The sequence below is a fragment of the Mchenga conophoros genome, linkage group LG16 (genome assembly GCF_057382185.1).
Source record: "Mchenga conophoros isolate Kocher_MC1m ecotype Shallow Benthic linkage group LG16, M_conophoros_male_GT1.1, whole genome shotgun sequence".
Classification (NCBI taxonomy): domain Eukaryota; kingdom Metazoa; phylum Chordata; class Actinopteri; order Cichliformes; family Cichlidae; genus Mchenga; species Mchenga conophoros.
In genome coordinates, this window is record NC_140541.1 from 14,818,491 (window position 1) to 14,845,078 (window position 26,588).

The following is a 26,588-nucleotide window of genomic DNA, read 5'->3' on the forward strand; positions in this document are numbered from 1 at the left end:
TGTGATTTATTACTATTACTGAAGGTCCGCGGCTCCGAACCGTAGTAAAGGGACCTCTGGCTAATCCGTCGGGTTTGTGTCGGGCTCGTAGCCAAAAACTAGCTTTACTTTGTTGTCTGGGTCAACTTTGCTTGCAAGAGACAGAGAGAGGCGTTGAAAGGCTGCTGCAACGGAACTTACAACGCGTACTTTTCCACTCTCCTTTTTCTCCCTCCTTGTGCTCACAGACACATCATCCACAGGTGTGCCACCAATTTACTCACATGGACTCTACTAACCTATCAGAAGCTTCTTCAGCTCAGAATGGAACGTCTGGAGTTTTCTTATTAATTAACAATAAACTTAGTGTACATGTGCTCCTAAATTTGATGAAAGTGATAAAAATAGACGGCTCTGTCTCTCTTTATTCTGACATTTAACTAATTCAAAAGATATTTCAATATTTATTTATCCAAAACAAAACAAGTTTACTCTAAATTGATGTTGTACAGTAAAAAAATGTTCTTGTGTTTTCCATAAAGTGTATGTAAATATCTGGTTTCAACTGTGAATATATTGCTGTGTATTGAAGTTCCTCTTGTTTTGCATAGAAATATACTGAACAACATACAAAGCATAATATATAAAATACTACCTGAGTTTTTTCTTTGAAAGAAGCCCCTTATGTCCATTCTTGTATATCAGTACATTACTGAAACCGATTTATTAAGCCGTGGAGGGTAACAACTGAAAATATGAAATAAACACACATGTAAGCTAAGACTCTCTAAAGAAACAGCATTGTTGTTGTTCGGCTTTTCATTTCACCATTTGTTGATTCACTCCAAGAGCAAGTAACGTAATATTGGTCAAGTGATCAGTTTGATATCAATCTTTCGTGATACACCGTTATATTTACATTATTTGTACAGTACGAATGATTTGCTTTGGTACCTGGTCGAACTTCAGTTCTCCTCTGTCTGCCTGGCTGCGTTTCTCTAACGGCGCACTCGCAGGCAGCAGCTGCCCCGCCCGCTTAGTGTCTGAGCTCGGATCATACCAATATTAGGGGGGATTTACGCACAGTCGTAAATTCCCACAGAATTGTGTTTCGAATATTGTGTGTAGTTTTGGTTTTATACAGTTGTCAGCCACAGGCATCCTAACTATGAAAAAATTACACTCTGAAAGACCCCGGGCTTCTGAAAAAACAACCCGGGCTTAAGCCCAGTAAGCCCCCCCCGCGCTCCGCCACTGCCAACTCCTCAGTAAGGAAAATCGGTATTGGCTGTCCTAAAAGTTGCTAGAAGTCGCTAAATGACATCATCACCTAATTTGCATAATTGGTCATGCTAATATAATTGTAACCTACGCTGTTGGAGAGAGAAATAACATCATGGAAGAGACACAAAGTGAGCAAAAAACGTCCTAAATCCATTTAGAATTTATTTAGAACTACAAATTAAATTTATTTTAGCAATTATTGTTTTTTAATGTCACAATTCCAACCCTGCTCCTTTATCCGGGCTTCGACCGGCAAAAGTGACCCGAAATAGGCACTCTGGTGGCACTATCCTCCGCCCGTGAGTGCTTTAGCACGGGTGAGGTGCCCTTTCACATTTGAGGTGCCCTTTCACGTCAAAAAGTCGTCATAAATAAGTCTCCAATGACACCAGAAAAAGTCGCCAGATTTGTCGCTAGTCGCTTTTTAGAAAAGAAGTCGCTAATGGGGTCTGAAAACTCGCTAAATATAGTGACAAAGTCGCTAAGTTGGCAACACTGCACTGACGTCTGTGCTATCTATGCTGTAACATGTGCTATCTTACAGCATAGGTAGCACATGCTATGCTATGCTTATGCGTACAGCAACCATGTGTAAAAAGTGGTCAATAAAGACATGCTGAAAAGCGTGTTTGTACAAACATCGTCGGGTCTGCCCTGGTATGTTTACAATGGGACTTCTGCTCCTGAACCTCTGCGCACAGCGTCTGCAGATCAGGGTTGTACGAAGTCACTTTCATCTTCACGCAGGACTGTAAGCTGTCATCTGTGAGGTGTGAGCGGTGTTTGTTTTTAACATAGTTCACGGTGGAGAATAGCTGCTGACATAATGTGGATCCAAAGTCTCGATAAATGCACAGCGTTTCGGCGGTATACTGGCTTCCGCTAGTGTGACGCTTATTTTGAGCGATGAAAAAAATAATAGAATATAATTTTATATTTATATTTCAATATCACAGTAATTTCCAATTTAGAACTACAAGTTAAAAAAAAGAACTAACATAAATAAAATACACTTCACCTAAATACTTTAAATTTATTTTTCCAAACCACCTGGAGCCGCACTATAAGGACTAAAGAGCCGCATGCAGGTTGCCGACCCTTGGCATAGGCTAAAAATGTGGTTTTAAAGTAAAATAAAAAGATTTTTCTTCATATTAAACAGAAATTCCTCTCTACGGTCACCACAGCAGAAGTTTGGATTGGTTTAAATGACGAAGAGCAGGAGGGATCATGGAAATGGGTAGATGGGACTCCACAGATTCTGACGTAAGTCTTCACTTTGGTTCAGTTTATTCCTTTACATAGGAAATTTGTTAAACCCACAGATGCATGCAGATATAAACACAAAGGCTTACATGTCGGTGGTTGACTGCTAATAGCGTAAAGATGTGTGCTAATGACTTGTTTTGGCCAAGTGGGAGCAAAAGAAGTTATTATATCAGTCAAAACAACAACAATTCTTGTGTTCAGAGCTGGTGTGTTTTGCCATCTGCACACTTTATGCAAGCCTGTTTAAAAACCACCTGAAAAGAAAAATGTTATTGTTATTTGAAATTTGGTGATCTTAATGTACAGTGTATAATATATATACACTGTATAATTCTTAATAATAATAAGATAATGTTGCTGTCGTTGACCTGGTAGGTACTGGGCAAGAGGTGAGCCTAATAATGGTGGACATGAGGACTGTGTTTCTGTCGAAATTGAAAAAAACACATGGTTTGATCGTCCATGTTCATCTTCTCATCAATGGATCTGTGAAAAAGTTTCGGAAAACAACTGATTCAGAAAGATGATCTATTCATCAATGTTTTGCAGTTTTTTCTTTGATTACAATAATTGTACTTCTGTATTTCAGTTTTATCCTAAAAGGCCTATATATATTTTTTTGGTTTTTTGTCCATATATAAGTGGTTAAGTTTTGGGTTTCTGTTTGATTTTTATTCTACTGTTTGAATTTTTGTTTTTGTTCTTTTTCTTGTGATATTGTTTTTATTATCATTATTATTAGTTTTATTGAGTGTTTCTGTTTTGACTTTATGGTTGTTCTGGTGGTAACTGTCAGTTTGTGATCCTTATATTTGTTTCAAGACTCAAGTCTGGTTTTACTTCCTGCAGGGTTTCTCAGTTCCTCCCTGATTCATATTTCTTTGTAGTTGAGTGTTTATAGTCATGTCTGTGTTCATTATTTTCCTTATTTACTGTTTTACTTTGAAACAAATGTCTGTTTCTGACCTGCATGAGTTTTAATTCCTGCATTTGTTTTCCCCTGATTTGAACATTGTTTTCCATCTGTGTTGTTACTGTAGGTGTCTCGTTTCTCCCCTGTTTGTCACTCCCTGTTTATCACTAAAGATGCCCTCCAATGAGATGACAGTGGCTGTGTCCCAATTAAGAGACTGCACGCTTGATGTATGCATTTTGAGTGCGATTACGTCACCGCCACGCGACGACGGCTGTCCCAATTCGAAGTGTACTTCAAATGCGTACTCCTAGGGGGGCCGAGCAAGATGGCAGCGTGAAGAGCAGTATTTTTTCGAGCTCTCAGCACTAGAAAGATATAAAGCAGTTTTATAGCACCTACAGGGAGTACAGAATTATTAGGCAAATGAGTATTTTGTCCACATCATCCTCTTCATGCATGTTGTCTGACTCCAAGCTGTATAGGCTCGAAAGCCTACTACCAATTAAGCATATTAGGTGATGTGCATCTCTGTAATGAGAAGGGGTGTGGTCTAATGACATCAACACCCTATATCAGGTGTGCATAATTATTAGGCAACGTCCTTTCCTTTGGCAAAATGGGTCAAAAGAAGGACTTGACAGGCTCAGAAAAGTCAAAAATAGTGAGATATCTTGCAGAGGGATGCAGCAGTCTCAAAATTGCAAAGCTTCTGAAGCGTGATCATCGAACAATCAAGCGTTTCATTCAAAATAGTCAACAGGGTCGCAAGAAGCGTGTGGAAAAACCAAGGCGCAAAATAACTGCCCATGAACTGAGAAAAGTCAAGCATGCAGCTGCCAAGATACCACTTGCCACCAGTTTGGCCATATTTCAGAGCTGCAACATCACTGGAGTGCCCAAAAGCACAAGGTGTGCAATACTCAGAGACATGGCCAGGGTAAGAAAGGCTGAAAGACGACCACCACTGAACAAGACACACAAGCTGAAACGTCAAGACTGGGCCAAGAAATATCTCAAGACTGATTTTTCTAAGGTTTTATGGACTGATGAAATGAGAGTGAGTCTTGATGGGCCAGATGGATGGGCCCGTGGCTGGATTGGTAAAGGGCAGAGAGCTCCAGTCCGACTCAGACGCCAGCAAGGTGGAGGTGAAGTACTGGTTTGGGCTGGTATCATAAAAGATGAGCTTGTGGGGCCTTTTCGGGTTGAGGATGGAGTCAAGCTCAACTCCCAGTCCTACTGCCAGTTTCTGGAAGACACCTTCTTCAAGCAGTGGTGCAGGAAGAAGTCTGCATCCTTCAAGAAAAACATGATTTTCATGCAGGACAATGCTCCATCACATGCGTCCAAGTACTCCACAGCGTGGCTGGCAAGAAAGGGTATAAAAGAAGAAAAACTAATGACATGGCCTCCTTGTTCACCTGATCTGAACCCCATTGAGAACCTGTGGTCCATCATCAAATGTGAGATTTACAAGGAGGGAAAACAGTACACCTCTCTGAACAGTGTCTGGGAGGCTGTGGTTGCTGCTGCACGCAATGTTGATGGTGAACAGATCAAAACACTGACAGAATCCATGGATGGCAGGCTTTTGAGTGTCCTTGCAAAGAAAGGTGGCTATATTGGTCGCTGATTTGTTTTTGTTTTGTTTTTGAATGTCAGAAATGTATATTTGTGAATGTGGAGATGTTATATTGGTTTCACTGGTAAAAATAAATAATTGAAATGGGTATATATTTGTTTTTTGTTAAGTTGCCTAATAATTATGCACAGTAATAGTCACCTGCACACACAGATATCCCCCTAAAATAGCTAAAACTAAAAACAAACTAAAAACTACTTCCAAAAACATTCAGCTTTGATATTAATGAGTTTTTTGGGTTCATTGAGAACATGGTTGTTGTTCAATAATAAAATTATTCCTCAAAAATACAACTTGCCTAATAATTCTGCACTCCCTGTATTTGACATCTAAACCTGCTAAATCTGAATCCAAATTTAATAACAACAACATGTCGAAATCTGCTCAGAAAAGGCTGAGTAACTCAGGCAAACCACATGCAAATAGCATGTTAGCTAGCAATCATAGCTACATGAAAGAAATGGAGTGTGAGCAGATGGTTGAAGAAGAATTTCCACCACTATCAGTTACGCCTTCCAAACCTCCAGTGGCTAAAAAACCAACATTGTCTACAAGTCACTCTGATGGCGACTCCCTGAAAGCTGATGCGGTCAACAGTTTGATCAATCTGATCAACACCAGAAGTGATGCCATTGAAGAAATGGTAGGAACAGTTCATACAGAATTAAAGGACATAAGTGATAAGATTATGGTCATTGAGAAGAGGGTTGAGAAAAACGAAAGGCTTACACAGAAATGCGATGAACGCATCTCTGAAGTTGAACGCTATAACCGCCGTTGGAACCTGAGACTGTATGGGGTACCGGAGTTGGAGAAAGAAGATTGAGATATGCCAAACGGTTCTGCCAGCAGAAAAGGAAAAGCTTCTAGAGGTCTTAGACATCACTCATCGAGTGGGGAAACCAAAACAAAATGACCCGAGACCCAGAGGGGTCATCATCCAGTTTATCTCAAGGAGAATTCGTGATGCGGTGTGGAAAGCTGCCAAGAAAAATACTTTCCTTCAGAATAATCATCTGCTGTTCACTGAAGACCTGACGAGAGATGACAAAGAAAATAAACTGAAGCTGTGGCCCATTATAAAGAAAGCACGTGAAGAAGGGAAATCTGCTTACTTTGTTGGAGGTCGAGGCTTCGTAAATGGTGCTGAAATTCACACATACAGTGGGGCAAAAAAGTATTTAGTCAGCCACCGATTGTGCAAGTTCCCCCACCTAAAATGATGACAGAGGTCAGTAATATGCACCAGAGGTACACTTCAACTGTGAGAGACAGAATGTGAAAAAAAAATCCATGAATCCACATGGTAGGATTTGTAAAGAATTTATTCGTAAATTAGGACCACTCAAAAAAAAATAAAAATAAAATAAAATAAAATATGCAAAGCAACTTAAATCTGACTTAAATCTGTTTTTACAAGAATCTCACTCTACTATCAATGATGTTAGTTTTTGGCAATCTCAATGGGGAAATTCTATATGGTTATCTCATGGAACTGAACGATCAGCAGGGGTATCAATCCTAAAAAACAGATATAATGGGGATGGTTTACATACAGAATGTGATTCTGCAGTTCATTACATATGTCAAGTCACAAAATATAATGATTTAGTTTTAATTGTAACTAATATATATGGGTTTAACACGAAACTAGAAAATTATCATTTATTTTTGACGATTGAAAAAAAAATCTAGCTGATTAAATAAATTTGGAGACTTTAACTGTATTATGGATGCTGAATTAGATAAATTTCCTCCAGGACATTCGAACAGAATTAATACTACATTGAAAGCTGTTATGGTACGCCTTAAACTCACAGACATTTGGAGATTCAAATATCCTCAGTCCAAAATGTTTACTTGGTGCAACAATTCTAACTCGAGACATTAAAGGATAGACTTTTGGTTAGTTTCGGAGAGTTTTAACAGCAATAGCATAGATGTAGGTGCATGGCCTTCTCCAGCAACAGATCATAAAGCCATATATATTAAAATAAATCTAACTTCTCTCTCTAATTCTTCTGTTGTTAAATTTACATATTGGAAACTCAACAGCTCATTATTACAGAAAGACGATGTGAAAAAGGATCTTAAAGAATTGATCTCAAACCTTTGGTCTATAGCTCAAGAAGATTGAGCTATAGACCAAAAGTATGGAAAGTATGGAAATAACTAGGAATTATTAAAATTTGAAATTGGCAAATATTTAAGGAAGGTTGGCAGCCTTAATGTGAAATCCAAAAGGTTAGAGGAAGAAAATATAATCTCTCAAATTAAACAGTTATCTAATAAACAAATTGGCACTTTAACTGAAGAGGATAAATTGAGCCTTGCTAAATTACAAGATAAATTAGATCGTTTATACTCAGACAAAGCAAAAGGAGCCTTTATCAGATCAAGATCGAAACGGCTTGAAGAAGGTGAGCGTAATTCCCATTATTTCTTCAGTTTAGAAAAGAAACACTCAAGCATAAATAATATTAGCAAATTAATGATAAATGGGGTTATAACAGAGGATTACAGATTAATCTCTAAACATTGTAGTCATTTCTATAAGGAACTTTATAGCTCTGCATTTTCTCAGGAAGCTACAGATCACCTCTTAGAATCGCTGAATGTTAAATCTATCAGCCAAGAAGATTCGATATTGTGTGATCAACCCATTTCATTAGAAGAAGTTAAAAATGCAATTTGGCTATTAAAAATAGCCAAATTGCCCAAACTCCAGGTACGGATAATTGGAGACCAATTAGCTTGCTAAATAATGATTATAAAGTATTTGCTCTAATTGTAGCTAACAGACTTAAGATGGTTCTTGACTCAGTTATTGATGAAACACAATCTGGCTTTATGCCCAAAAGACATATAACTAACAATATCAGATTGGTTTTAGATATTCTGGATTATTCTGACCTAATAGATAGCAATGGTTTCATTTTATTTTTAGACTTCTACAAAGCCTTCGATGCGGTGGAGCATGAATTTATATTTCAAGCTCTAGATAAGTAAGGTTTTGGCACTTACTTCTCTACAGCGATTAAAACTTTATACCATAACAGTAACAGCAGTATTAAATTAACAAACGGTACTTCACCCAGATTTAACATACAAAGAGTGATAAGACAAGGCTGTCCCATTTCTCCATATCTGTTTTTGTTAATTGCCCAACTATTGTCTAACCATATAAAATCAAGCAATGTAACAGGTATATCGCTAACTGGCAAAGATTTACTCACAACACAATAGAGTATAAGAGAGTATACTTTTAAATAATTTTGGTGAACTGCTGCTTTGCTTTGAAACTGAAAATCTTTAAAGCTCATGTTGGTTTGTTGCATGTATAATCTGGCACCTCTTAAACCGTAACCACAAGCACTTCCACTAGAGGAGACTGTTGTGCTGAACTTCAGTCAATGCTATGTGGGAAAGCTGTTTTTCAGTTAAGGCAGCTGTGTATTGAAACCAGGGCTACAACTAAAACAAAATGAAGCAAAATGTGTCAAATTAACTAACATGTTAGCTGTCGGGGCTACTGCTGCTGCACTATCACAAGCAGTACCTGCAACAACTTGTAACAAGCCCTTGCAGTCACAGGAGTCTGCTGTTGTTAGCACTAGCCATGGATAAATGCAAGAGGAGGGACAGCAGTCCAAACAAGAGTATGAGGAAAAAAGAGTAAGCTGAAATTAACATAGTAAGAAAATAGATGGAGGAACATAATTAGGAAAGGAGATATTCAAGGATTCAGGAAAAATTAATGGTGACTTTGATCATGAGCAACTAATAGCTTTTAATTGTAACATGCTGGAATGCCACAAGGAGGTCATTAGAAGGAAGTGAACATGATTTATTGATGTACAGTTGAGTTTGAGGTTTTTGGCGGTTAGACTCTGATGGCCATCACAGCAGAATGGAATCCCAGCTTTGACAGGGATTAGGGCAGGATCCCTCTGTGTCTAGATGCTAGTGTGGAGATGAAGATGGAGACTTGAATGAAGCCTGAGTGACGACGTAGAAGTGATGATGGGGAGGAGGAGGTTTGCACAAGGTTTCTGCAAGGAAGAATGACAGATGCACAGTGTATGCATTAATGTAAAACACTAACACAGTCACATTAATAGCTGCATTTAGACATTTCTGGTTTGTTACAGATTTCAATAGAAAAAAATTGGTTGCTGTCTGCACTGCCGATAAAGAAGTCTCCCAGGGAACATAATATCTGCTCCATTTCTCCAGAAATAAATACAGTGGTGGGCTGAGCCATTAGTGTGTTTAGCCAAACAAAGACAGCAAAGGCTTCAAGATGCTGCTGCCTTGTTTTTAGGTTCAAAAGAACTGCTCAGCAGATTTCTAGAGGCATCAATTATATAATTGTTAACACTGAATTGAATTGAGTTTAGTCCAAGCTCAGTGTGGTTCAGTGGGTATTAAAACATGTGTTACCGCCCGGTTCGGCAAGGAATGTAAGGAAGTAACACCAGAGACTGCCCCAGTCCGTGCCAGAGGTTCGGGCTTTAGAGATTGACACATCTTGCAGGAGCTTTCCGCTCTTCAGGAACTCTCTCTGCAGGAGGGGGAGATTCCATCTCCAGCTGCCTCCCTCTTCCCGCTCCACCACAACCACCCACACATGCAGGGCATAGGGGTATGTCACCAGGGTGCAGAGGAGGCTACCCCCCCTCTGTCCCCTTCTGGCTGCCTCTGCCTCAATTTATCTCACAACTTAGACATTCACATTACTCACACTCTCATTACACATACATATAGGATCTTGGGAGTGGGCACGCTACACGGAATCCAAATTACCATCAGGGTGTACACCTCACCCCTCGCGTGGTTGCCCACCTCTCAATTTTAAATACACGTAGACATTGAGGGCTAGCAGGAGGGACTATGCGCTTACCTGCTGCTCTCTGGCAGGTATCTCCATGCCCTCCTGGGTTTTAAATGTACCTTAGAACACACAAGCATCAACACTACAATGAGCGGGTGGAGGGAGGTTTGGAGTCTTCTCTCACCCCCGTTCTCTGCGGCCTGCTGGAGCGGGGGGGCTAGGAGGAGGAGTTGGCCGTCCGACTGCGGTCTGGAGTGTGGGGCCTCCCTGCTGCTGCGGAGTCGGGGCGGTCTGCCTCTCCCCACCGCAGGGAAAAGGGTAACACCACCTGGGTCTGGGTGCAGTTCCCCCCTCCAGGGGCAAGGGTACCTAGACCCGGTTCGTAGAGTACGCTTGGGGAGTGTGATCGTGTGTACAGCGTCTCTTTATGTCTGTCTCCACGTTGGTTGAGTGTGGAGTAAGTGCATATGAGAGCATGAGGGTGGGAATGGATGTTTGTATCTGTGTGTGCCTGTATGTCTGTGTCTATATGTCAGGTTGGGTGTCAGGCGCCACCTCTCTGGGGACATCTCAGGCCGTCCAAGGTTTGGAGGCCTATCTCCCCCCACCACCACTTCCCCTGCCAGTGGCGGACTCCCTCAGACATCGGTGTGTTGGTGGTTCTTTGTGTCTGGGGGTGGGCGTCCAGGTACACACCGGCTCACTCATTGGCGGCCGCTTATCGGGGCCTGGAGCCTGGGGCTCGCTCGGGCCACTTCGGAGGTGGGGTGCCCCCGGCCTCTCGGCCTGGGGCTCGGTCACTCAGGCACGGCTGGCTGCCGGCGGAGCTCACGGGCGCGTCACTGCAACGCCCCCTGGCTTCTGCTCCGCGGCTGCTGAGTGAGCCCTCATCTGGGACTCTCCTCAGCTCTTACTGGGACAGTGGCGCGGCTGCCCCTCTGTTGGTCTTCCTTGGTCTCTTGTGTTCTGGGGGCCTCTGGATGTCTGGAGTTTTGATCTCCTCCATACCTGCTTCATGCCCTGGAGGACGGGGCTGTGGCCCCCCCACACCCTCTAGCAGATCATTACATGAAGGAACCTTTTAAAAAAAAACAAAAACAAAAAAAAAACAAGCGCGTCCATGCTCACAGGTGTACACACAGGTGATCACACCCACAAACTACACCCTTTTTGGCTCCTACCTCAAAGCACACTGTGTTCTGTTGATCTTATGTGCTGCACAATAATGTTTAATATTTAGTATTTACTGTCATATTCCCATATATCATTGTGATGTTGTTTATTCTATTATTCTTGTTCTCTTCTGCTTGTTTTCTTTTTTCTTTCTCAACAGGTGATCCAGGTGATCGATAGATGCATTTTTTTTTCTGCCCATTCTGTTGGTTTTTGTTTTTTGCCCTTCTCCCCTGTCCCTCTTCTCAGCTGTTTCTCTTTCCCTCTTTCTTTCTCCCCTTCTTTCCCCCAGTCAAGTCTGTCCCGTATTCAGCAAGTGAAAATAAAGTAAACAATAAAAGGTGAATCAAATGGACCATTACGGCAAGGCTGGGATGGTCAATTTGGTAAAGTAAATCCGTTGGGCATCTTTCTTTGCCTTTAGACAATAATTCTGATGGCAAAAGAGCCAAACGGGACAGGCAAAAAAAAAAAAAAAAAAGAGGTTCGGGCTTTATTAACATTGGCAATCATAAAACACATACAACAGAAAACCGGCTGGGAGCCTCAGCGCCTCACAAAGATGTCCCCTCTCACTTGTCACGTTTTCCTCCTTATATAGCTGCACTGAACCTTATTCTTCATGTCATTGGCTCTCTTCTTAGCCTTGAACTCCGAGGCAGCCACTCTGAGGCAGCCACTCTGAGGCAGCCACTCCTCAGCGAGCCCAGGCCCACAGGAGCTTCGTTACTAGAACCCACCTCCTCATGCTCCGTCTTGGCCATAACAGCATGGCTAAATAACAGAATGCAGCGAGAGTGTATATAATTTGAAATAATTTTAAGGAAATTTTGCATTTGCTTTGACAATGTTGTTTTATGTAATGTTGGCTTATTTCATAAAATCCTAAACCTGGCACCACAGCCTCTTTGACATTTCTTTTCCACTTAGCCACCTGTAATAAGGGATTTTCCCCCATAAAGGAATAAAACTGGACTTTTGAAAATATTATTTTATTTTGAAATTGGCAAAAAACATGGCAAAATGATGTGCAAGTCTGCAGTCTTTGAGCTGTGCAACATTTAATGAGGTTAGGACCAAGCACCAGAGGGGCGAGAAGATGGGACACAGTCAGTCAGCATCTAAAAGGCAATTCTCAACTACTCTTGCCTCACACAAATATGAATCCATATCCCATTTAAACCAAAATGTAATTAAAACAGAATGCAGTGATTTGCAGATGTCATAAAACCACATTTTGCATTTACAATAATGCAATAGTGAGTGCTGCTGTAAAAGAACCATTAGTGGCAGTATTGCATGCATACAAGGTTTAATGAGGTAAAAACTTTGAGGTAAATTTTCCATTACACCCCTAAAGATTGGTTATATCCAGTATGAATTTCGGAATTGAGTTGGATCAGCAGCAGAAAGGATGACTTGATATCTTAAACATGGCTTGCTGCAAATTCTGTGGGCCCTGCTATCATCCAAATTATATCAGTAGCTGAGCAGGGGAAATCTCTCACTGGGGAATTCAAAGTGAATCTTCAGATTCACAGAATCAGAATAAATTATTTTCTAACTTGTCCTGAGCACACGATGGATGGTAAAGAGTGTGGGAGAGTGAGAGCAAAAAGCTCCTCTGTGCTTGAATGAAAACAATGTAACATTGTGTGTGTGTGTGTGTGTGTGTGTGTGTGTCCTCACTCTGCCTGTTACACCCAACTTATTGTGAGAGAAGATAGTAAGCAGTAAGATCGACCCAGCAGAGTTGGTGAGAGACCGGCAGTGATCAATAATTTCTTTTATAGAAGAAAATAAGGGGTGGGGGTCTCAGCAAGCCCCAGACCATGCGCCCCCATAATATGGGACTTGGCTCTTGGGGACCTCAGCGTCTCTGAATCTCCTCAGCTGCTGCCCTCCCTCGGACCGATCTTCCGGTGATGAAAGTGGGCGGTCTCTGCTTCACATCTGCTGTTCATCTCCAGCCTTTTCATTTGTCTGCTCTCTTCAACCACCGCAGAAGTATCTGAGCGAAACGGCAGAAGACGGGGTATGTAGAGGTTTTTATTTCAGCCTTTTTGAGCCCTTGCATTTTTTTAGTGCTGAAAAACTAATTAAAAAAACATCTGGAGGGCCTTCTTTATAAAATTATCATTGAATTCGTGCCTTCTTTTGAGCTCAAGTTATGCACACTTTTTTTTTTTTTTTTCTAAATGACATCAGAAACAGCAGTATGCGACATTACGTGATGGCAGAGCTTCAGTTCATCCTTTGTCATTTTTTTTTTTTTTTTTTTTTTTTTTTTTTAATAAATAGGACAGGGGGAATGAATGAGAGAAAGAGGGGGAGAGAAAGAAAGAAAACCAAAGGGGAGAAGAGACGGTGAGAAGGGGGGGGGAAGAGAGAGAAAAAAAAAAAAGAACTCCTGGGTCACCTGTATGGAGAAAAAAAACAAACAAACAAAAAAAACAAACAGAGGAGACAGCAAACAACAAAGAGCAACATAATAATAGAGAAAACAAAGCACCATCACAATAAACTAGCTAGTCATAGATATCAATATTTACTAAATAATAAACGATATTGTGCAGCACGCAAGATAGACAGCGCACAGTGTGCTTTGAGGCAGCAGCCAAGAAAGCTTTAGTCCGCGTCTGTGAATACCCATGTGTGCATACCTGTGTGGATCAGCATGCTTGCATTCCAAAGGTTTCTCCATGTAATGATCTGCTAGGGAGTGTGGGGGGGCCACAGCCCCGTCCTCCAGGGTGTGAAGCGGGTTATGCACACTTGAAAGGTCCATAACCATTTTTAATGTCACTTCAAATTTTGTAGTTTAAACCACAAGTGTATGTTACCGCAGTCTGTTTGACATGCACTACCTTTCACATATTACATACAAAACCCCCATAAACAAAATAAGTTACATGTGTTTACACCTTAATAAACAAACAGCTAAGTGATCTCATACTTAAAACCTGGGCAAACGCCCCCATTTATTCAATCCATTGTGGATTGTAAATATATGCGAGTTTCCGATTTGTACTCTAGTTGTAACTGTAATTGTAACATAGGTACATATTTTTTGCAAGTACTTGACTCAGTCTAGTAGATATCAAAAATCTCAAACACATCCCTCTATGCTTCATCAGGCACGGTTTTTTACCAAAATAACAGATACTAAAACTAACGAGAACTTCTCAATATTTTTTCTTTTCTTTTCTTTCCAAGGTCACAAAATAATTTGGAACTAAAATGTTTTTTCACATCTAGTTTTAGTTTTCTCTTAGAAAAGCTGTGAGAGAGATAAAGGTTATCTTATCTGTGTAAAAATGAAGCAACATGTTAGCAGCTGCACTGTCGACAGTAATGTCAGCAAACTACTAAGCCCTCGCAGTGACAGCAAACTGCTGTTATTAGGATTAGCTGAGAAAAAGTGCAGGAAGAGGAATCACATTTTCAACAACAGCATGAGAAACAGACAGAGGAAAATAGAATCAATGTGGTAGGAAAATAGATAAAGAGACATATTTAAGAATGGAGCAATTCAAGTAAACGAACGGCTATTTTAATCATGAGCAGCTTCTAATAGCGAAAGTGTAACTTTTAAGTATCACATGCTGCGCTGGAGTGAAACTAAGATGTCCTAACTGAACAATAGCTGTACTAACCTGATAAAAAAGAAACTTCAGTATCAATAATCAAAAAAATTTGAAACATATAGGGAGAGAGCACAGAGCAAAGGACTGATTGTACTTGACGAGAAATACCAGGGACGATTTTTTTTGTGTCCCAGACATGTCTGTCACTTTGCTGCAGAAACTCTCTGATGTGACTATATCCTATCATTCATACTTGCTCCGAAATCATCGAGTGCCCATATTATTAACAGATGCAAGACTAATATTGCCACATATCAATATAATAGTGCTTCTAAAAAGTTGCATTTACAACAAATCTCTAGAGGAAAGAGGACAGGAACTAGAATACAGTCAGAACAATGTGTAATAAAGGCTTTTGTGTAGCTGAAGGATTACATGGAGCCAGAATAAGACGATATGGAGCATTTCACTCACTAAAGTTAGCTTGACACAGAAGTAACAGTCTTAAAAATGTCCATTACACAAGGCTGACAAATCTTCAACTGAGGTAAATAACTGAGAGTAAAACAGTTGAAAACAAAATCCTGAGAATTTTCTGTATTTATGTAGATTCCATCATATTGAGAAGCCAATTAAGCAGACAAGGCAAAAAAAAAGAAAAAAAAAAGAAAAAAGAGACTTTATTATTATTAATATTTATTTTGGAAAGGGATCCAGTATTACATTAATATGTCTATACATACTTCTAGTGTCTGGCATACAGCTTTTATCAGAATCAGCATACTTTATTAATCCATAAATTAATTAATCCCTGCATGTTATGTAAACATTTCCGGTATACACAATATATACACAGCTTGAGAATATGTCCAGTTTCAGTGGTGACATAACTGCACAAACTACACATGAAATATGTAACTTCCACTGAAACCAGTGATAATTTGACTTTTCACATGTCCTCTGCTGCAGAGCTCTCAGAGATAATTCGTATCTGCATGCAATGGAGGAAATATATTTGAAACCTGATAACCGAACATCTTCAACAAATCACAGGGGTAAGAAAGAAGTGACAGAAACAGGAAGAGGTTTGTTCATATCTCTTATTACTCTTGTATATTTTGGTGGGATTTTCAGACTCCTGGTTTTTTCCCCCCTTTTCTCTTTTCAGGTCGAAGGAGCTCTAAGAGGAGTTTCTGTTTAGTTGGTATTCTCTCTCTTTGCCTGTTGGGTGCTTTCCTGCTGGCTAGACTGATCACTTTTGGTATTTCCTGTGAGTTGGATTGTTCATAAATATTTCTTCTAATTTACAGTCCCAAAATAATAAATAGTTTTCTAATGCAATTCTACTGAAATTTAACAAACATGGTAACATTCAAATCAAGAAAGTCTCACAAGTTCAAAATTTATAAATAATTTTAAGAGGACAAGATCACAGTAATAATGGTTCTTTATTCACATGCCAGTATAAAACTGACAAACATATTTAACATGTTTTAAAGGCAAACTTTTTGTTTAACTCTAAAATACATCTGAAACAGTCTCAGGATGAATGCACGAGGTCTTTTGAGTTTCAAATATATGAATATTTATCTTTATTTCAGATCATAACTGCTTACATGATTCAGCTGATCATCTGCCAGAAATAAAGAAACAACTTTCTTCAATGACTGAGGAGAGAGACCTGCTGACTGAAAAGACCAAAGAGCTGAGAACGCTGCTATGTTTGTCCAATCAGTGTGAGTTGTATGAAATGTTTTGTCTTAGTAAAAAGCTTTAGTCGGGAATTCAGTGGTTTAGTTTTTTCCTGCTTAACATAAATTACTATTGGGAATCATTATTAATATCTATTTATATGAACAACTGTCAATACCTTTGCATCTATGCTTTCAACATATAGCTTAAAATTTGAATTTGAATTTGAATTTGAATTGCATTGGTGCATCTTGTACTCATTACAAATTCACATTTATAAGGAAGTTATGACTGAACAAAATGACTGTACCATCATTATTTAGTAATTTCAAAACTTTATGAATCCAAAATAGAACTTAATGTTTGTTAATGAATTTTATTCATTTTTAATCAAGTTTTCATGTGCGAACTTTCATTGTAGCAAAACAACATTTAACAAATACAACGAGCATTAAACTCCAGAAAGTTGATTCTGTTCATCTGGGCGTAGCGTTTTAGTGGGAGAATCTTTTTGTCACTGATCCAAGTGACTTCTGCTTCAGTCTCAGCTGACTGCAGGTTTCCCCAGCTTTATCAATAATGACCTGAACTAGTGCCACTGATTAAAAATGGGCCTTCAGGTCAGGTTCATGGTCATTAATATGCAACTTGTAATGACCATTGATCAGTGAGCATAAAAGAAAGCTGAAGTGTTTGTGTTAGCTGCCAGTCTTCTTACTCCTGTATTTTCTCCTTTTTAACTCTATATCTTTAAAACTGTTAACTATTCAGTTGCTCTTCTATTTGGTGATGATTTGTGTTTCAGTATCATATCTCTTTTGAACTACATGTTTCACCTTCAGTTGTTGCTGTATCTTAAATTCATTTGTGGTAGGTAGGTTTAATCACATTACACAAAGATTTATCAGGCTTTTACCCTTGTAGTTCACTGACATATGGAAACTGGCAATTTTAGTATGTAACAGTGTCAGTGTGGAAAGTCAGGGTTGCACGAATTAGGAAAAACTTAAGTCTCATTTAGTCTCAAACTTTAAAGCAATAAAGTTTGAGTGAAATTAGCACTTTCTTTATTTGAACTCTATAAAATTTTAAATTATTAAATATAATAAATTATGATTATTATTATTATTAATTATAAACATTATATATATATTTTTAAATATGCATATAATTTCCCAATGACAGAAAAAGATTGACGTATTACAATAGATTTCTATACTGACAATTTTGACATCAGCACAAACGTTCTTTGAAATTAATATGGATACCATTACTGGAGATTTCTTGGACTTTTCTTTTTGGACTGTGGGAGGAAGCTGGATTACCCAGAAAGAACCCATGCAGGCTCAGGGAGAACATGCAAACTTCACACAGGTCTTGGGCAGATGTCTGGATTTGAGACCAGGACCTTCTTGCCCTGAGGAAAAAGTGCAAGACACCACCATGCTGCTCAGGGCAGGTTAAATTGTGCCGGGACCATATCATCAGCGACGTGGTCACTCCAGCCAAGACCATAACATTTTAGTGGGAGAAAATGGGTCACAGCACATTTTTTTTGGTAAACAAAACAAGTTCACGTCATCTTTTGAATCCTCAGCAGGAAATGTGTCCCACACACTTTGTTTTTAGAATAACTTATGGGAGTGGAACTGTTCTCTGTTAATATAAAATAAATTAGGTATTAAAACTGTCACCATGTTAAATACAAGCAGACAAATATAACAGTCAGTAAGTGAATAGACTGTGCAAAAATCTTTGTGATCAAGACTTTGGAGGATTGAAATTAAATAGAGCTTGAATGAGCATCATTATAGAGTTCTTAAAGGATCTTTCCTTCCACCAGACAAAACATGTCCTGTAGGATGGAGCAAGTTCAATCATAGATGCTATCTCCAATCGGAAAGGTCTGATTCGTGGGATGCAGCCAGAAAGAACTGTACAGACGAAGAAGCCGATCTGATAGTCATTGACAGCCCCGAAGAAGAGGTACAGTGTGTTATTGTGTTTGTAAATAAACACAATAGTTCAAATTCTTAATTTTTTCTTCCTAAAAGTGTTTCTCATGAGCGTTTGAACGTTTAATCAACACATATCTAAACACAAAAACCTGAAATAACTGTAATTCAGTGTAGAAAACTGTAACTCAGTGTAGAAAACAACTTACAGACACTTTCTGTGGTTCTATATGGAATTTGTCTTAGCTGAATAGTTTCATTCTTCAAAAACTTTGATGAACATGTGAATTTTAAAACATATTTATAGAACTAAAGTGTGTATATTATATGGGTCCTTATTTAAAGAAAGAATAATGAAATGTGGTGGTTTAGCAAAGATAGGAAAAACAGAATATTATAAAATGCTAAAGAATGCAGGGATGCAGCATACAAAGGTTCTTCCACTGTTACTTTGCAAGAGAGCAGTTACTACCAGGCGGATGGGAGTCTGTAGCCAAAGTGCCGGAGTGGCAGAAAGTCCAGGGATTTGAAGCATTGTCTTGCATGGTAAATGATGTCAGACAACTTTTGTGCCACGGATTAGCAAGTCACTGGTGTCACTCAATAAGTCATGACAGTGACTCTTTTGCAGTAATCAAAACAGCCGTTTTTTTGAAACTTGGCAACGATGGAAATGACTGTACCAAAACCAACACCGTGGTCCCAAAATCTGGCAAAAAGCAATAGACCAAGGATCTGGTGTACTATCGCCTTGACATCCTCTATTGTTGTGTTGTGTTGCATACAAATGCAGCACTGCTATACAACCTCACTAATATTAGGGTGGTACTCAGTCCAGTTTTTGTGTGGCGTCAGAACTACTGGGACACCGCTGCCTGGAGGGGAAAACAATACAGGAACGATTTAACTGAAACTAGAAACAACTTGGTAAACTTTACTGTGTGATGTAACATTAATGTGACAATTTAATACCTTTTCTGGTCCTACAGCATAAATAACCAAATAAATAAAAAGATACGATTTGCATGTGGTAATTCGTTTGAGTTAGCAATGTAGTGCTTACCTTCGCTTTAACTATGAACAATTTCTTGTTCTTCACTTCCCACAATGCAGCATTATTTACCCATCCAGATTGTATATCACAGAATAAAACTGGTTCAAAACTAAAATAAAATGTTTTATCCTCATGTTAAACAGACTTTCCTCTCTACAATCATCAATGAACAAACTTGGATTGGTTTGAATGACAAAGAACAGGAGGGAACATGGAGATGGGTAGATGGTACTCCACCGACTCTGATGTAAGTCTTCACTTTGGTTCATTTTTGTTACTCTAATTACATTTTCAAATCAAAGTTGTTGAATCCACAGATGCATGCAGAATTGACATGAATGAAGTAATAAGATAATGTTGTTGTGACTGACCTGCTAGGTACTGGGCATCGAGTCAACCTGATGATGGTGGAGATGAGGACTGTGCTTATGTCAGGAATCACGGCAAAAATTCTTGGATGGACTTTCGATGTTCAGCTTCTTTTCATTGGATCTGTGAAAAAACACTAAACTGCAGTACAGTTTACTGACAATGATCTATTATTACATTTTTTGCAGTTTTTTCTATCATTCTATTTTAAGTTTAGTCTGTTTTATTCTGTTATACTTTCAAATGTATACCATACGTGCGTCTACTGGGAGGCTAAGGGGTAGCACTGGCAGCTGCCAGTATTTTTATTCTAGTGTTTACAGTGTTGATTTTTGTGTTTCTTGAATTTTTGAATTGTATTTTTATTTAATTGCCATTGCTTCATTTTCTGTGATAAAAATAAAATAATAGTTCTAATAAGAATTATTAGAAGAATAATTATTATCATTATTGAGTCTCAAGAGAATAGATTTTGCACAGATCTTTATGATCAAGCCATTGGAGCAGTCCAGTTTATAGCTAGCTTAAATATATTGTTTGTAATTTCTTGTAGAAAAGACATGTTCTGGAGGATGGAGCGAGTTCAACTGTAGCTGCTATATCCGGTCTCAAAGCTCTGGTTCCTGGGATGCAGCCAGAAAGGACTGCAGAGACAGAGGAGCAGACCTGGTGGTTGTTGGCAGCCCTGAAGAACAGGTACTGTGTTTATGCCTGTGTGACTTATTGTGTTTGTAAATTAATAGTGAAATTCAAGCTCCTTATTTTATGTAAATAATGTCGCCCTCTTTTAAAATACATGACAACGATTCAACACATATATCAGATCAGATTATAAACATAAAACCCAAAGTTGTTTTGTGGGAAAAAACTCATATGACCACATAGTTTTCTGTGATTGTGTAAATGACTTAATGGAACCTTCAACTTAAAAAGTGTTACCACAATTAGGATGAAATAAAAAAAAGATGAATATGAGGATTTCAAATCAAATTTATTGTACCACAATGACTCAGAAATATACACAGACAAAAACATTAAGGGGGAAATAACCTGTCAATGGAGAAATAAGAAAGTATGGTGGTGTATAAAGAAAAAGGAAATCATAATATAGGAGGATTCTGAAGAATGCAGGGAATGCAGTCAATGGACCTTTAAGAGTCCACTGACAGAACATAGTACCATTTTAACCAGTCTTTTGTTGACAGTGTCAAAAGATTTTGGTGGCAATGACTTATTACATGTTAAAGAAAAAACGTGACAAATATATTAAAAGTTTTGAATGAGTTTCAGCAAAAAGTGCATCAACTAAAATTGTGGTTCAAAACTAATATAAATTGCTTTTACTCCATATGAAAAAGACCTTTCTCTCTACGATCACCACAAAAAGAGTTTGGCTTGGTTTGACTGATGAAGAACAGGAGGGAACATGGAAATGGGTGGATGGAACTCCACTGACTCTGTCGTAAGTCTTCACTTTGGTTCAGTTTGTTACTTTCATTAAGTTTCCAAAAGAAATGTGTTAAACATATACACACTACTGGTCAGAAGCCTGGACATTCATAGTTTTGATGCCTCCAGTGAGAATCTGCAATGTACAATAGTCATGAAAATAAAGAAAACCATGAAAACCATTAAACTTTTGACTGTTAGTATATAAAACACACTGGTGAACTTACATTTCAGTGGGTTGAGCCAAACTGCAAGGTCAAAAGCTTAAAGATGTACACTAATGACTTGTTTAGACAACATAGGTTAGAAGTTGCTTTATCAACTATGACGTCTTGCTTTGATCTCCATATGAAACTTTGTTATCTTAAAAAAGCCCTGTCACTACACACTAGAGATGGCACGATACCACTTTTTTATGTCCGATACCGATACCGATATCATAAATTTGGATATCTGCCGATACCGATATGAATCCGATATAGTGTTTTTTAATCAACAAAACTGTTTTTTAAAATATCTTGCTGCATTTTGCAAGTCTGCAAGTTCATACTCAAGTTTAAAACAACAACTACACTAAAGCTATTCTGTTATACCTGTATACAAAAAAAATATTTCATAGTTCAGCAATACTGATCAATCTAATAAACTTAGACCTACACCATCCTCCCTATTCTGGTATTTTAAAGAGTACTTAGCGTAAATATTAAGCAACCTAACTAATAGGGTTCCAACTCCCAGCAACAACAAAAATAAATAAATAAAAAATAGGGAACCACCCCTCACGCGCCACCTCATGATGCTTAATCGACGTAATCAACCTTAATTTGATGCAGTGTAAAAAAAAAATGCACAGAAATCAATTATTTTTCAAGAAATATTAAATAGATTCAACATATTTCTTCAACAAAATTGCAGACTGCACAGATGGTACCTTCCCAAAGGAAAAAGTACTATAGCTTACTAGGGTATATATATTAGACTTAATAGTCACTATATACAGTAATTGACTTCTATTCATTTTACATCAAATTAAAACTTTGGGTGTCAGATAATTATTTATTAAAAGCTAGACATTTTAAATGAGAATAAGAAAGAAAAGTATGTCTTTGTGCCCCCTTTTCCCAGTTAATGCCCTATCGGCCCCCCTGGCTAAACTTTGCTAGATCCGCCCCTGCACAGTTACCAGCCGTCAGCTACATAGAAAAAGATCCTGGTGTAGAAAGTAATATTAAATAAATTCTAACAACAGCTTATCAAGCTTAAACGTGCTGCTGTTGTTCAGCCGCTGGTTTCCTCTTTCTGGTGCAAAGTGGACCAAAAACAAACAAGAGAGACGGACTCGCCACAGAAAAGCCGATCAGCTGATCATTAAGCAGTTTCACGATTGAAGTAGCAGCCGGAGAGCGAGAGGCAGTCGCTTGTTAAGCTTAACGCAGGAATGCTTTACAAACATTCAGAGATGGACTTACACACTTGCTTTACTTCTCTCGGGGATAACTTTGTCGGAGATGAAATGCCAGGTTGCTAGCGAAGCTCCACATGCTATCCAGACCGGTCCGCATGCCACAGCTGCTCTATCACGTGATGCATACTGCTCCGACGTGCTAACGTCGTTCTGAGGCGAGTTACGGCGTGTTGCAAGTTTTGTGAGGTGCTTTCGTGATATTTAATGGATCGAATTACATTTTTTATTTTTCTCCGATATCCGATCCAGTAATTTAGGTCAGTATCGGACCGATACCGATACGTAATATCGGATCGGTCCATCTCTACTACACACCAAACATCTGATTTTTGTCTCAATAATAAAAACAAGCTAATATTATGGTTATGGACTTACTAGGTACTGGGGATCGACTCAACCTGATAATGGTGGAGAAGAGGACTGTGCTCATGTCTACAGTGGTGAGGACATGACCATGAATGACTGTTCATGCTCAACTTCTCTTAAATGGATCTGTGAAAAAGCACCAGACTACTGTATTGTTTCTTGAAGATTTTTTACTTGTTACTTCAGTGGAGACTTTCAGAGAGAAATTATTGAACACCAGCATAGCTGCATATGTTTACATTTTGGGTTTCTGTTTGGTTTTTATTGCAGTGTTTTAAAGTTTTGATTTTTCTGTTTGTTAACAACGTATACTAACTTTGTGTTAGTCAAATGTTACATGAAAATGAACAATGAGACAAAACATTTTGAGCATGCAATTTATTGAAAACAAAGCTTATACTGTGGAACTGTTGTCCTTTTTTATAAACTTCCCTTGCCATCCTGACCCAAAGGTTCTCAATTGGATTTAGATCAGGGAAACGTGCAGGATGGTTCAAAACAGTGATGTTATTGTCCTGGAAAAAGACCCTTGTCCTGCAGGCATTCTGTACTGCAAAGGTAGCATTGTCCTGTTGAAAAACCTAGTCGTTACCACAAAGATGAGGGCCCTCAATCATGAGGGATCCTCTCTGCAACATCTGGACATAGCCAGTGGCCGCTAAAGGAAAAAGCATCCCCCGCCACTGTGGCGCATAGAAAACATCTCAGGTGGGATCTGCTTGTCATGCCAGTAACGTTAGAAATCATCAGGACCATCAAGGTTAAATTTTTTATCAGAGAATACAACTTTCTTCCACCTTTCAATATCCCATGTTTGGTGCTCCCTTGCAAAGTCCAAATGGTCAGTTCTGTGGCATTCAAGGAGATGAGGCCTTTAGCGACATTTTTTGTTTTTGAAGTCCTTCAGTCTCAGATGCTGTCTGATGGTTATGGGGCTGCAGTCGGCACCAATAACAGGCTTAATTTGGGTCGAGGATCGTCCAATTGTCATGAACCGTGTGTGGCAGGCAGGATTGTACCCAAATGCAGACTCACAAACAGGATTTGAACACAAAAACTCAGCTTTATTGCTGGTACAAGTTAATACAAAAATTAGACTGGAAATCTAGAAATGGAACTATGAACAGGAGACAGCTGGGTATGAGGGAGACACTGACATAAATACACAGAAAGATAATGTGGGAAGTGAGAACACACAGGGACTACAGCTGACATGAATTAACATGACGCCACAGGGGAAGCAAGACTAGACACACCAAACATGGAAACACTTGACTTTCATAATAAAACAGGAAACGGAGGAACATGGTACAGGAGTGGAGGAAAGGCAGACAAGAGAGACAGAGGGAGCACGAAGGAGCACAAGGGAGAAAGAAAGGAAACGAGAGAGACATGATAGACTGGGCAAACATGACAAGCAGGGGGGAACAGAATGAAACACGAGGAGGGAAACAAAACACAAGAACTCGCACAACAAATATAAACACAGAGACATAAAGGGCAAAGACACAAGAGGGAATCTAATAGTCTAATAATAGTCATTTATTATAATAATAATAATAATAATAATAATAATAATAATAATAATAATAATAATAATAAAAAAGATAAACAGAAAAACCTGGGCACTACAGAATAATCTCAAGACTAACAAAATGGGCTTAAATCATAATACAAAATGACATCAAAACACAAGAAAACTCAAAATGCTGGATCAGTGACCCAGGACCATGACACCAGTGTCTTGACAGACAGCCAACTGAATCTGCCGGCTCAGTGTTGGTGAAATTTTTGGGGGTCTTTAACTTGACTTTTTTGTTCCATAACCCTTAATCTTTAAAGAAATTCCAAATGACTTTCTTACTGCGTTCCACCTCAGCAGCATAAGACCCGGCTTATGCACTTGAACAACCTGACCACATTCAAAAAGAGAAAGCTTTTTTTTTGCCTTTGCTATCAGAACATCATGAGATTGTGATTACCTGAAAATGAATTCACATTTTTGCACAGATTTGGCCCTTTAAAGGCAGGTGGTCCTAAAGATCCAACCATGCAAAATATGATTTTTTTGTCATTTTTCAGGTGGTCTTGAAATTTTGATCGGGACTGTATGTATTTAAGATGATGCTTAGATTAATTCACTTTATTCCACGTCTATATCAACTTCATACTGTCTAGTATAAGAAACAGAGTATACTGTTGGCAAAGGTAATCAGCCGATATAGCTCATTCATTAAACTGCTGACACCTTGTTGAATTGAGTTTTGTAATTCCACAAAGAGCAGCAGGTCAGCTGATCACAGCCTGTGCATTAAGAAAATCTATTGGAGCTCACAACAGAAATTATTGTGAGTTGTGATTATTTTTCCTACACGTGTCTGATCTCACTTCAACCCTTGATCGTACTCATTTTACTTTTTAGGTGTGGAGGCAAAGTCCATCTACATTGTAGGGAACAGAAATTAGTTATTTATAAATTCTCTTTCACTGCTTGTGCTCTACAAGATTCAAGATGAGTACATTCATTAGAATTAGATTTGAATAATATTTTATTGTCATGTACTAGCCTGTGTATAAAACTAGATGGTAGAACTTTTCTTCAAGGATCTCATTTTAATTTTCTTACTCTTGAGTACATTTCAGACCCAGTACTTTTTCAGTTTTATACTCAGCATAAATACATCTGAATTGCATATTTAATTTCCATTATATTTTGTCTATACAGTGTTTATTCGATTGCTTAGAAGTGTAAAAGAAAATTAACTGCAACATATTTAGATTTTTTTTGCAGTGGGAGGGGTTTTTACACTGATGTGTAATCATTATACCAATATGATGAATCTCATCTTCTATCTGTGAAGCTCTTTGTAACTGTGTTTTAAAAACTGCTATGCAAATAAAGTTATGTTTTTTTGTCATTATTTTTATTATTGTGTTGAGACGCAAAATGAGTACCCAAGCATTCGCAGGAGGATTAGTGAGCATCTCTCAATTTCTGAAATGAAGGGGAAATGAGGAGGCAAAGAAAATATGATGAAGGAATTGACGGAGCTCCTGAGAGCAGTTGAAGAGGAACAAAAAAAAAAAATGCAAGCAAACAAAACAACTGAAAAGGCAAAGGCTTACTTAGGGCAAGTCCAGAGAGAATTTACAGAAGGCAAAAAAGGAAAATTAAATAGCAAAGAGCAAATTGTTGCCTCATTCATTCGGACAGTTAGGATACTGATTGTCTGATCCCTATTTGCCTCTAGCAATCGTGGCATTAGATATTAGAATTAATCGTTTAGGGTCAGCATCATGTGTCATACTACCAAATGTGCTCTTCAAAGGAGGGTTGCTTCAGACTGGGTTTTTCTGTCAATCCACTTTTTTTAACAGATAAAAGAAAAAAACCTGACTCATTCGGTAATATCAGTTTGCCAAACACATGGCTTTGTATGGACGGAAACACAATGGCAGAAGAAGATGGGTGGATGGATGCTCTAGGAACAACAAGTAAGCTTGCAGTACAAGAGTGAAGTGATATGGTACTATAAGGTCATTAAGTTAAGATG

The 26,588-nt window shown here is 38.6% G+C and overlaps 2 protein-coding genes across 2 annotated transcripts in view; both read left to right on the plus strand.

The window, feature by feature from the left end:
- Positions 1-11,904, plus strand: part of LOC146556444 (C-type mannose receptor 2-like) — a 32,703-nt gene extending 20,799 nt beyond the window's left edge. The window contains exons 8-9 of the mRNA XM_085250524.1: positions 2,426-2,529; positions 11,742-11,904. Coding sequence (XP_085106650.1) covers positions 2,426-2,529; positions 11,742-11,904 — 267 coding nt within the window. The remainder of the gene's footprint in view (positions 1-2,425; positions 2,530-11,741) is intronic.
- Positions 11,905-12,928: 1,024 nt separating this feature from the next.
- On the plus strand, positions 12,929-25,952 carry LOC146556446 (C-type mannose receptor 2-like). The gene is made up of 10 exons (XM_085250414.1): positions 12,929-13,132; positions 15,654-15,739; positions 15,853-15,954; positions 16,286-16,420; positions 18,220-18,362; positions 19,529-19,632; positions 19,764-19,900; positions 20,308-20,450; positions 21,113-21,216; positions 23,047-25,952. Exons 2-10 carry the CDS (start codon positions 15,685-15,687, stop codon positions 23,195-23,197), a joined length of 1,074 nt encoding a protein of 357 aa, XP_085106540.1. The 5' UTR covers positions 12,929-13,132; positions 15,654-15,684; the 3' UTR covers positions 23,198-25,952.
- The last annotated feature ends 636 nt before the right edge of the window (positions 25,953-26,588 follow it).